Genomic DNA, 13325 nt, shown 5'->3' on the forward strand with positions numbered 1-13325 from the left:
GATTTTAAATTGTACAATACCTCTATAGCAATTTCCCAGTAAATTCATATTAAAACCCTAATTAAATTAATGAGAATCAGGTTTTCTGTTCTGCTCAGTCAGCGGTTTAAGCCATGCGGTCCTTGCATCAATCGTTTCTTCCAGGTTCTTGAAAATCACAACTGTTCTCTACACATTTTATCTTCCCTTTGAGAGAAAACGGAAGGCTAGACAGTACTGACAGTAAAGATACGGGCAGCCCCTGTGAACACCAGAGTGCAACAGTGCAGTTTCCGTTATCCAGTTCTTTGGACTGTGGCCAGACTTTGTTTTTTATTTAAAAAATTGAAACTTGTTTATGCTCTACTGATGCACAATAACCGATTTAGCCAACAATCTCAGACTGTGAGCAGTTTACAAGCAGCGTGTTACAATGTAGGATTGGATCACCGTCTGTTAGTAGGCCCCTCTAGACTGAGACTGGGTGAAAGCAGGGTGGCCTGGCCATACTTCCAGAAGAATCTATCTATACCCACACCAAAGACATCAACGGTGGCAAAAACATAATTTCAGACCAAGCTGAATGATTGGAACACACTGCTCAACCTCCTACGGGTTTTCCAAGAACAAGTTTTTCACCTTCCCAGAATGTGGTTTCAGCAAAGACAAGTTCTAACAAGAAGAACAAAGACACAATGTAGTGGAATTGAATTTTTATCTCATGCTTTCTTAATGGGGAGCTAAACATTCAAATGTTTATCAGAAACTCAGACTAAACCAAAATATGACTTTCTCATAAAACTGATTTAATCTGCAACGGAAACACAGAAAATAAGAAACAAAATGAATAAATCATCATCGTCCCACCCCCATTTGAACTGCACCCAAGAACCGCTTTGTTGTATGAGAACTATTAACCTTATTGTTAAATAAGCACAGCCAACACTTGGACCTACCTCACAGGAAACACCAGAACACCCCTCCCTTCAAATCCACTGTGGTGGCCCTTGGCAAATACTACTTTTACTCCTTGTCTTATTCAGCGTGATAACTGCACATTCTAGTGCTGCATGACTGCCTGGTCACTGTCTGTCATCTACTCAAATCTGACCAAACAGATGGACTGTAATTGGAGCAGTTATACAAAACAAAAGGAGAATTACCTGAGATTAAAGAGTCTAAATAAGGATTAGTAGCTGACTGGCTGCCCAATGGCTTTAACTAACTTGCCAAGCACTGGCAAGGGATTTGGGAGTGTACTAAAAGACAGAGATACAAAGAGATAGGGAGAAAGAGAGACAGAAAGAGAATTGCCACGTGAAACAGGAGGAATAAGAAGACTGAAAGATGGCAATAATATGAAGAACAATGAAGAGGGAATGATAGGTCTGATGTTGCGTGGTAATACGTTTTGTGTGTGTACGGGGTAAGGGACTTAATGCACGTTAAAACGTGACAAAAGAACATATAAATGTTCATAATGAAGAAGGGTTGATTCAATATTTCTAGTTCATTTGGGTCTTAGTAACTAATTAATCCAAAGATCTCATCCAGCGGTTCACATAGGGTAATGAATTTAACAACATAACTAGGTAGCTTGTTCCATACTCCCACAACCCTTTGTGTAAAAAATACTTCCTGTTCTCCATTCTTAATGATTCTAAGACTTCTGAATACTGAATCAATTCCCCTCATAGTCTTCTCTGTTCAAGACTAAAAACTTTCAGTTTCTTTAGCATGTTTCTATAGGTCATTTCTTTGAAGCCAGGAAATCCAGGCTGTTCCCTGGACTAATTCCAAAACAGCAAAATCTTTTTGGGTCTTACTAGTGACACATGATATTTCTGTGAAACCTACATTTTAACTACACATTCCACTGTTCGGTTTGCCCTTTTAATTTAATTGCTCTAGTGTGTAGCAGATAAAAACAATGTATCTATTTCACAAATAGTCTCTTCAGGCTTTGTGGTTGTCATTTTGTTTCAATTTTTTGTTTGTGCAGCCTGTGTGCACTAGACAAAATTAAATGCCATCAGTGGGGTATTATTTTAGAAATATCGATATACTGATCCATTCACTGTTATCAGGATTATGGTCATAATTCTGTCTAGGAATATTTCTCAGTAGTTGAAGTCTTAGAGTGGGTTAACAAAACCAATGAGCCATGGAGCTAGTAACACAGAACAGGGTTAATGGAGGAGAAAGGGAGACCCACCCTTTTTCACAAGCAACACCACCACCTAGGGGACTGATGGTGAAACAAAACCAAAAAGGAGGAAAAATGAAAATGCTAAATGAGAAACTGGTGTCCTTGTCCTCTTCTACATTTATGACTTCCACCTTATTTCCCAAAAGACAAAATATGTGTTGTTGGCAGCAATGCCACTCTCGAACCGGCAGGAGGGAATAGATACTCACATGTTTCTTTTTCTCTGTGCTCGCTTCTTCAGCAGCCTTCTGGTACCTGTGGAAGACAGGGCGAACAGAGTGAGGCTGGGGCCCTGATAAGGGGGAGCCCACTCTTCATCCATATCTGTGTTATTACATTAGCGAGCTGGTAGTATAGACACCATTTCTCCCTATCCTATGGCACAATATGCTTTAAGGGTAATGAAAAAATCACATGCAGGGAGACTGTGAAATATACAGTAATATTAAATAAAAGCTGCACCCTGCATCTAATGAATAAGTATTCTAGTAAAGAGAGTAGTCAACAACAAAAAAATCCTATAATCAACTATGGCGCCATCTACTGGTGGAACACTCAGATTGCAGTTAAGTGTTGTCAGGTGAATTGGAAATATTGATGAAACAATGAACTACCGTTTGCTCAAATCCTGTTAATTAAAGAAATGAGAAAATACACCCACAAAGACATGGGAAGTCATGTTACCCGCCTTGCACTCTTTACTAAAAATAAAAATGATCTGCAGATGGAAATGTCACAGAGATTGCCAGTAGAAGTGTTCCTTTGAGGGGAAATGAGACCCAGGCTGAGTCAGCTGCTGGTGCGCGAACCCTCGAGCCCTCTTTCTGGACAACATACCCACTGGAGCTTCCAGAGCGCTTCAAGTACTGAGCACCTGTAGCATGACACCTTACCAGCTATCTGTGTGTTTTTACTCTAATGACACTGGACTGAGATCTGACCGAGCAATGTTGTTAAATGTTTTGTACTATGATATTGTACTGCTGCCATGTTGTACTATTGTCATATAAGTTATGTGTTATGAGCTCTTGATATGCAAGACACTTTCCCTTAGGGACAATAAAGGTTAATTCAATCTGCAGTAGGTCCTGGGATTCGACCTGCCATGCAACAGCAGGGAACAAGCCCACATGGGAGACCTGAGCTCTCTTATGATTTTCTAAAGCTGACGTCTCATCTTCCAGAGTCCTGTGCGCAAGGACCTAAAGCACAAGGTGTTTGTGTAATGACTCAGCTCTCAGGGAGATTGTGATGAATACAAGGTGGGCACTCGAACCCACGCACAGGCGGGGCCACAGTCAAGCCGAGATCATGGAGGAAAAAAATGGGCAGCTGGAGAGCGAGATCCCATGACAGAATCCTGGGGGGTCTCCATTCTGCAGGGTCAGACCTGTGAGGTTTGCAGTCGGGAATGAAAATGAGGAGGAACCAAGCCAGAGAGGTTCCGGGATCTTGACTGGGAGATGAAGCAAGAGGTCAGCCCACAGCAAGCTGGACAAGGCACAGGCAAAGCTGGCTCATAGCGCTGGGGCCCTGGGTTCAATTCCTGTGGTACTATCTGAGTGGAGTTTGTATGTTCTTCCCATGTTTGTGTGGGTTTCCTCCGGGTGCTCCGGTTTCCTCCCACAGTGCAAAGACTAGCTTCTGGGAAAACTGTGTGCCCTAGCACACCCTAGCTTTTGCCAGGATGTATCCTGCCTTGCGCCCACTGCTTGCTGAGATACAGATCTCCCCAAAACCCTGTATTGGATAAAGCGGTCAGAAAATGGGTGGATGATAATGTTTTTGATATGAATGCGATTTTGATGTCATTTGTGCCAATCAAGAAAGATGGCCCAGTGGCTCCCTGGATACAGGCTCAGCTCCCTGGTCGTCTTCAAGACACAGTCAACAATCACCATAACAATCCAACATGCTGCCACACAGCCAAGTTACTAATTAGAAATGCGGAGCTGCTGGAAAAACCTTCAGGACAACAATGCCACTGTCTCCCAATGTGCCGAGTGAAAAATGTCAACCCAGCACCCTCCTCATAACCTCTCTTCACACACCCACACCAAAGGAAGAGAAGAGTTTTGAAAAACTGGAAGAACGAGTTTGGGATGAGATCACAGGCACTCTGGCGCAAAGTGAAAGAGGACAAAGGCAAAGAAGGGGATGCAGGAGATGGTGAGAGAAAGTAAAGACAGCGTGTGCTGCTGGAGAGACAGAAACCAGAGAGAGGAGCAGCTCCTGGTATTATCCTGGGGACTGCTGTGTGCGCTTGTTTTCATTCCAGCTGGGCCCTTCATCTCCAGTGTCAATTGACGCATGTAATTAATCAGCACGTCTGTTTGGATTCTTTTTTGCACTCAGTCCTTGTTTCCATCAACTTCAGCAAACAGATCTTCATTCAGTCTCATCTCAACTGTGCTAATTAAGAACTTGCTTCCAAATCTCTGAATAAACAGCTCTTAACAAGTGATTAGTTGTTGGTGAACAGCTACAGGTGAGAATGAAACAGCATGTTTTTTTTCCAGTCAATTAGTTTTCAGCTTGAACATCTGAACGAGATCCTGACACTCACTAGTTAGCACAGAGTTAATTAATTCCAACAACAAATCTCATTCAGTTTTTCAGGAGCTGAAAGGATAATTAAAAACACATCTATAATAGAGAATTGAAATCAATTAGCCTGTGATTGAGACAGCTGGACCAAAAACCAGAAAACTTGGGACCAGCGTTGAAAAACCACTGGAATAGACGACAAAAGGCATATTTGTGATCTTTTTATTTTATTCAATTTGTGTATAATGTGGGGAGGTCTAACTGCAAGGGTGATGCTAATGCACATTTTTTCAGAGAAATGAAATTGAATAAATAAGGACAATTGGCTGAATGGCCTATTTTTGTCAGTGTCTTTTCAATGGTTTCTGATCCAAACAGTACCTTTAAAGGGGAACTGCAGTCGATATTTCTCAGATGGGTTATTAGATTTCGGTAACAAAATAAACATTGACATTATTGAAAAAAATTACAAATTTCAAATTAAGCACAAAACTGTGAACTTTGTGGAAGTACTGTAAGGTGCCATGTTGAGGCAACTCAGATTCGAGTTCCCAAGAACTGCCATGTGATGTGGCCCTTCCTGCTCACTAGTCTCCGTAATGACTAATGTCATGTGATGTTGGAGCGAATAAATAAAGATTGTGCAGCAGACATTTCACCACAGAAATATTCCAACGTGATCTGCATGCAAAACTGTCTCAAAATCGAAAGCAATATTTCTGTTGGATTAAAAGAGATGTATTCACAAGCCTGCTTGCTTTCAACATCATAGGGAACAATGTTTACACATCACCGGAAGTTTTGTTGCCTCGTTGCAGAAAATGGCACTGCGCATACCTGGAAATTTTGTCTATCTTGTGACGTAAATTGGACGTTTTACAAATTACTGTGCACATTTTACTTTTATAGCACTTTGAAACGCACGCATCAGTGCTGATTCTTTCTAACCCCCAGATATGAAAAAAAAACATTGCAGTTTCCCCTTTAACCAAGCACAAGTGCTATCAGAAAAAAAATGTTCTAATTATAAATGGGCAAAGAGTACAGCTACTGAGCATCAGTGCTTTAGGGTGTTTTCTGCTCGCCTTTCTGGCTGCCACGTAGGAAATATGTAGGTTGTTGGCACGTAGTTTAATATATGACAGCTGTTTCACCTCCTGAGCCAACTGGAAAAGCCATTGCCCCGTCACAGAAATGAGAAGACAGAGTGGAACAGAGCGCTGGAGCTGACTCAAGATCTGCAAGACCGAGTGCTCGGCTTGAAAGCATTCACAAGCTGCCAGGTAGCGTCTCCCTTTTCCCCCCACACAGAGAAAGCTGCGCTGTCTCAGAGCTTCATCAGTGTGCAGGAGAGCGCGTGGCCCTGCTGTGTGCTCCCGGCGCTCAGACAGAGAGGCGGCTCCGTCTGCTCCTCTGTGAGCAGTGCATCTCTTCGGATAATTGCGGTGCAGTCACAAAAAAGTGTATGCCTGCTAATCTGTGAGCGAAGAACGAGGGGTGTCTGTCTGTGTGGGCGGCTGGAGCGAGGCTTACTTGGAGAATTTCTCTGCAATGGCATTGCCTTTGCTGCGGGTGCTGACCAGAGAGAGCTCCTTGGCTGTGACGCGGAGGGACTGGGAGGCCCACTGACGCCGGCTGAAGGGACTGGCTGCCATCTCTCGCCTGCTTGCCAACTACCTGCTGGGGGCAGACATCGGCTTTCAGAAGGCTGACGAGAAAGTCTTACTGTGTACCGCTGTTTCGGAATCATTCAAGGAAACTGTTCAATTAAACTGCACAATATACATAACTGAAAACTGTAATTGTAACAGGAGACCCCTACTATCCTGCTGCCCTTGCTGTTTCGCTTGGAAAGAACATGCATGTTAATTCTAGTCACTGTTTTAGTGTTTGGAACAGATTCTCCCTCTCTACTGCGTGATAAAAAGAATAAATTAGCCAAAAAGAAGCACTGAAGCAGCCCTGACAAAAGCATGTTGAGCCCAGTGCTGACTCACTCTCATCACAGATGAGAGAGCAGTTTCTTGCAGTAATATTTGCAAGGATCATTTGGAGAGCAGCAGTGAGCACAGATATCACACAAGGACTCAGAACGAAGAAGCGCTTCATTTCACACTGGAGGCTGAAAATGGATTTGGAAACCTCTCTGCTGTAATGCTAAGTAATCAACCTGCTCAAAAGGACGATACATTTTAACTACAGGATTTGCCACTTCTCACATAATGTGTGATGTAATCAAATAGGTTTCGGCTCAATCGCTCTGAAAGTAGGACAATATGTCAGGACAGAACAACAAACACATACAGAGAGAGAGAGAAAAAATACAGCAAAAGACAAAAGAATAGCGACAAGAGTTTTAGGCAGAGAGCAATTAAGAGGAAGACACACTGAGAACTATGATGACCAAATGATAACCTGACCCAAGCGAATCCAAGGCAGCAGCAGGCTGGGGGAACTTCCCTTGTCTGCAAAGGAACAAGTAATAGGTTTATTCCATGCTGAAAAAAAGAAAAAAGAAAACACAACGTTTCGGCCATGGAGCCTTCTTCAGGTGTGACCTGAAGCAACCTATTACTTGTTCCTTTGCAGCCTCCCACGCATGCTGACACAGCTACCCACCTGAACTACTTCCCTTGTCTGCCTTATCTCCGATTTCCACAGAGCTATTAGAACAAGAGGGTGCTGCTCTGTGGTGATGGTGAGGTTGGCAACAGAGACCCAGTAATCATGATGATGATGGACAGTTTCGCCAAGGTAGAGCAATACAACACAGGGGCAGGGATGGAATATGGCTCTTGAGTCACCAGGCCAGTGGGAATCACATGAAGCTTTCACAAAGCATTTACCTATCGCAATAAATTGACGTCATTTCTACAAAGTACCGCTCAGTACATAATCCATGGAAGTTGGTACTTCCATTCCAGTGCAGCTCTGTCCCCCCATATGGTCCTGAATAATCTTAGTGAACCATTAAATAATTTTCAGCATGACAAAATATGCAGTGAAGTGTCTGATGAACACGGTATCACTTAGATCGAGATCCTTCAATAGAGCACTTGTACCAAACTTCGCTTGTTAAATTAACATCGTGAGTGACAATTTATGGTTTTAATGTAGTGTTTGTGACAGTAGGGCTGCACAGAACTTCAGCATGGTGGTAATGTTTCTACTATCACATCCAAGCATATGCACAAGCAGCTGGTCATCTTTACCCCTGTACCCACATGAAAAAAAACTGTCAGGTAGAAAATAGCATTAAAGACCTAACAGATGCTCCACTAACTCTGGTTTAACCAGCCTGCAGCCATGTCACCCTGCAACTCACAACTGGCAGCCCACTGAAGGTCAGCAGGTGTGAGCCTGGTCAGTACCTGGATGGGAGACCTCCCGGAGAAAACTAAGGTTGCTGCTGGAATGGGTGCTGGTGGGGCCAGTAGGGGGGTGCTCACCCTGTGGTCTCTGTGGGTCCTAATGCTCTAGTACAGTAATGGGAACACTGTAAAAAGGCACTGTCCTTCAGATGAGACATAAAACTGAGATCCTGACACACTGTGGTCATTTAAAATCCCAGTTTGTTTCACGAAAAGAGTGAGGGTTTTACCCCGGCATCCTGGCCAAATTTCCCACTTGCCTTTTCCAATCATGGCCTCCTAATAATCCCCATCTCTGAACATTCACTCTGCTCTCCTCCCCACTGAGATCTGCTGTCTGGTGAGGTACTGGTGCACTTTGGCTACTGTTGCATCATCCAGTTGGTTGAGGGGAACCCCATTACCTGTAAAGCTCTTTGAGTGGAGTGTCCAGAAAAGTGCTATATAAGTGTAAAGAATTATTATTATACCAGGTTAAACTGGGCAAGAATGAACGGTGTGTGTTGAGACAGCATTATCATTCTGAGACTTAAATATGAAAGCACAGCAAGATGCTTCCTATATGCAGAGGGAATATAATAGACAGTAAAGCAGGCAGGGTTTTAACAAGCACTGAAAGCACACGATCAATAACCCCAAGAACAGACATCCAGAACAAGGGAATCGAGTATGTCGATAAGCCACTGAAAAGGTGTGTGCTTCAATAGGCGTAACCAGTCCGATAACCTGCAAAATGGATTAGTGTTTGCCAGGTGTCAGGAGTGCTTGCTCCTGTACAGAATTAATTTTCCTTTAATTGAAAGTGGCCAGTCTAATGCAGTTAAAGGCAAAGGCGGTTCACTAGGAGTCACCCCAAAGCCAAATCTGAAAAATATAGAAAACAAATTATTTGCATTTTATAAAAACTGCCCAGCAGACAATGATCAGCAAAAAACATGAAAGCAGTCATGCTTTTGATTGACAATGATTGTGAATTTTACGGTGGTTTAGAAAGTTCATGTAATTGATGACAAAGTGCACTTGATTTTTATTATAATGCAAACATTTCCATCTTCTGTTATGTTCCACCAACAAGAGATGAATTACATGTGAGGAATAAATATTGCAACTGGGCTGTTTCAATAATACTGCAAATGTACATACCTGTACAGTGCTCTAACTGGGCTGTGTAATACTCCACGTGAACTGTAAGCATTTTGATTATTTTTACTGTGCAGTGCGCCATATGGACTAAATTTAGAGTATTAAACCATTACAATAGAACAGTCACTGTCTGTGTAATACTGTACAATGATTGAACATAGCTGGAAGATCAGGAACAACTGTTTTTTTCTTTTTTTTTCACGAAGATACTGTGTCCAGCCTTCTTGTTTTTACACCATTCCCCAACAATGATGAATGAATGCTCCTGAGCTCAGCATTATGCATGAAGGACTTTGATCGTCAGATTAGATGTGTGTGTTGTGTGGCTCCTTTTCTATTGACTCTGTGCACACAAACACACCTCACTCTCCAGCTGACGGCATTCAATTTGATCCTGCAGGGAGGGGTTACAGAAACGTAAGACTCCACTCTTTGAACTGTCTAGTAGCCAATTCATGCCCTTCTCGGATGAACTGCGCAGGGGGTCTCAGAAATTCCTCTGTTAACTGATACGGACTTGAATGCTTTAATATTCAACACTGTGGAATCTGAAAAATGTCTGGGATAATTTAGTGGTTACATTTTTTATTTGCATTAGTATACACTTGTATTAGTATACAGGGCAACACGCTGCACCTTCCTGGACATTTCAAAGGTTACACCATGGCTCCTGCCAACCTGGTCAACAAAAACATTGAAAACAGCCTGTAAGGATTCCATTAAGTGGACTCGGCTTTTAATACAAAGTTGCTCTTGATTGTTATGACTTACAGTTTTACTACACCCCTGAATTATATTATTGACAATTAGGTGACATTTTAGACATTTAATTACACATGTAACTTATTAGACTGTTAAAGAGCTGGTTAAGCAAAAAGTCAGTAGTGTGAAAAACAGGAATTTCATTTCTTGAGTTTCTGCACTGGATTTAATTCTGGGACAGCAATGTTGTAGGAACATTTGCATTTGTGTAGCACTTTTCATCCCAAGGCATAAAGGAGGGATAGTGTCTTCCAACTCTGGTGTAACACCCACCTGTACGTGTGGCAGCCATTCTGCAGCAGCAGGTCCACAGCACAGAAGACCAGGTGGAGACCTGAGAAACTGCTTAACTCACTGAATGATAAAGTACCTTCAGGAGGGCCGGAGTCTGGTAGCGGTTTACTTTGCTAATGTCTCTGTCTCCTTAGTCAGACCCCCTTATATCTCCCCTCCCAGGAAATACCACCCTGATATTCCAGCAACTGTTTCCTGCCACTCAAGGAAGCAACCGGCTCCCTGGCTCACAGTCAGGGCTGCGTCTGCTCTTGGATTACACCGAGCACAAAGGAAACAAGTGGGTCACTGTTTGAAGAGTTAATGCATTTCGGAGCCTGAATGATATCAAAAGCTTATGATTATTTGTTTTCTTTTCATCTCTTCCACTCCATTTATAGAATTTTGAATCGGCTTAAAGTTGTAGTGGTAATAATAAGGATAACAATGACAATAACAGGGGCAGCGATCAACCATGGCTTTTGTAAGGGGGTGTCACCAGCAGCTACCAGCAGACTTAAGACACAGTGAAGCGCTTTAGAAATGTGCTCAGATAAACAACGAGGCCCCAAAACACAAACTCTCCACGACAAAAGATATTCCCTCATATTCCCTCTGTGATCTTCTACACGTACGCTCAACAGAAAGTAAAAAGTTTGGCGTCACACAACGACAAAACGGCAAACAGTTTTTGCCTTTAAATGACAATGTTAAACACCTCTTAAGCCTAGCCTTTTGTTTTGTTTTGAGTAAAACACGGACCAAGCACGCTTTAACTGGACAGCCGATCTGTCAGCCTGCTAGGACGCCAGTGTTGCCTGCGCAATCCTTCCTTGGGTTCAGAAACCAGTTAAAGAACAAAGTCATGAAGAAAAAAGCCCAAACTCTGGAGACTTTTTTTAACAAGACTCTGGGTAATTAAAGCCCTTTGGGTCAAGACCTTATTATAATAATTCTTCCCTACAGACAACACATTATAACATGCAGATGAACATTCCTAGAAGACAATTTTGGTAAAACAGCAGGGAACACTTTTTAAACTTACTTAGAGAGTCCGACTCTTTTTAAATTAAATATCAACAACAGATTCTTGCTTAAAATTCCAAGGAAACTCAGCACTGCAACAGCAAAGTTCCTCTCGGTCCAGCTGACGTTCTTCACATACCTTTGCGGTTTCTTTGTCTTATCCTTTTTTTCCAGGTTGATTTCCAGACTCCTGTCTCAAGTGGTGCAGTGTGACCCTGGACTCCTATGTTCTGATACTCAGAGGTTCTTCTTTCCCTTTTCTCACAGTCCCCTTTTTTCTGTTAGTCTCTTCCTCTTCCTTCTAACCCTGTTATACCTGACAGGTGGGAGGAAATGAGGGCGGGCAGAGATGATGTAATCAGCTTCCCCTTTTCTACTGCTGGTTCTGCAGCTGACAGTGGTATTACTTGCTGGGTGAACAGCTCCCCTTCCCCCCACTGACAAACACCTCTGTTACAGTTTTCTTCCTCCTCCCCCTCCTGTGTAGGTAAGGCAAGGAAAGCGAAAGCATCAAGGTGGGGGAATACCCAGCTATAACTAGCTTTGAATGCTGCAAAAATCCCTGAGACATACTTCTACAGTACTTAAATATGTGCTGCACAAATTTTACAACTCACAGCAAAATCACACAAGGCACACAGTGAGTCAACCAAATGGACAGAGGCCGATACACATGCACTCAGAAAAAAAACCCCTCACAAAAACTGCAGTGAACTGGCAAAAAGAAGCATAAGGATTAATCATATACATGAGATCAGACACGGTTCAGTAACTTCTGTTCCCCTGCGGACATAAAATAGTCCAGAAGAGGCAGGGATCAGTGTGTCCACTGCACGAGCAAAGAGCAGAAACCCACACCTGGACAAGCACAGCTAATCGAATCTAGGGATTTATGCTATGCGGTCCTGCGCAGCACACAGTGGACTACACGGGGCAGATAAGAGGGGAGGAGAGAGGACAAGGCAAAAAAAGGTTCAGGTTTCTGGCATTAAGGAGAAACCACACAGGAAAGGATGGGCTCCAGGCTCACCAAGGCTTGCTCCTCCTGCTTTGCAGTTTAAAATCCAGATTCAGATTCAATTCCAAGCCGTTTACACAATCAATTAAACAAATGCCTTTAGCCACTTTAGCCTTTAGGTACTTGTTATGACTATACTCAACCTGCTTAATTACAAAAATACTACTACTGATTCCTTACATTTATATAGCACTTTTCTGGACACTCCACTCAAAGTGCTTTACAGGTAATGGGGAATCCCACTATCACCACCAATGTGCAGCACCCACCTGGATGATGCGAAACCAGCCAGAGTGTACTAGATTGCTCACCATACACCAGCTATCAGTGGGGAGGAGAACCGAGTAATGAAGCCAATTCCTAAATCAGGATTATTAGAAGCCCATGATTGGTAAAGGCCAATGGGAAATTTTGCCAGGATGCCGGGGTAACATCCCTACTCTTTTCAAGAATCATACTGGGATTTTTAATGACCACAGAAAGTCAGGACGGGTTTGACGTGTCATTTGAAGGATGGCGCCTTTTTACAGTGTAGTGTCCCCAGCACTATACTGGGGCATTAGGACCTACACAGACCAACAGAAAGAGAACCCCCTACTGGCCCCACAAACACCTCTTCCAGCAGAAACCTTTGCTTTCCCAGGAGGTCTCCCATCCAGGTACCGACCAGGCTCATACTACTGGTCTACAGCCCACCCCTTAATCTTAACCCTGAAAAAACCTTTCCCTAATCCCTAATCCCTAATCCCAGTGAACCCAATCCTACCAGTGACACTCCTTTTTTCAAAACACAGATGGGCCTCTCTTCTGATGAAATGAATTTTCATTTTTCTCATGTGCTTCAGGCTACAGAATTCTGAAACCTTTCCATCCGACAATGTCACACGTCCTTTAAAAACCACAAAACTTCCAAAGGTGACCTTACTGAAAAAAAAAATGAATGCTTGACATTATTTAGCAGGAACTGAAGTTATATTAAGGAGAACTTTCTTTTTTA

The 13325-nt window shown here is 42.8% G+C and overlaps 1 protein-coding gene across 6 annotated transcripts in view; it reads right to left on the reverse strand.

The window, feature by feature from the left end:
* lima1a (LIM domain and actin binding 1a) overlaps positions 1-13325 on the reverse strand; it is a 34506-nt gene that overhangs the window by 17861 nt on the left and 3320 nt on the right. Inside the window, exons 2-5 of one of the 6 annotated variants that reach the window (XM_088636119.1) lie at positions 11450-11626; positions 7156-7200; positions 6269-6412; positions 2398-2443 (exon numbers count right to left, since the gene is read on the reverse strand). In XM_088636119.1, coding sequence (XP_088492245.1) covers positions 2398-2443; positions 6269-6390 — 168 coding nt within the window. In that variant the 5' untranslated portion in view covers positions 6391-6412; positions 7156-7200; positions 11450-11626. Of the gene's footprint in view, positions 1-2397; positions 2444-6268; positions 6416-7155; positions 7201-11449; positions 11627-13325 lie in introns of all 6 variants that reach the window. The other 5 variants (XM_088636109.1, XM_088636102.1, XM_088636083.1 and 2 more) reach the window with 5 other exon arrangements.

The sequence above is a fragment of the Lepisosteus platostomus genome, chromosome 1 (assembly GCF_059453375.1).
Source record: "Lepisosteus platostomus isolate fLepPlt1 chromosome 1, fLepPlt1.hap1, whole genome shotgun sequence".
NCBI classification, from domain to species: Eukaryota; Metazoa; Chordata; class Actinopteri; order Semionotiformes; family Lepisosteidae; genus Lepisosteus; species Lepisosteus platostomus.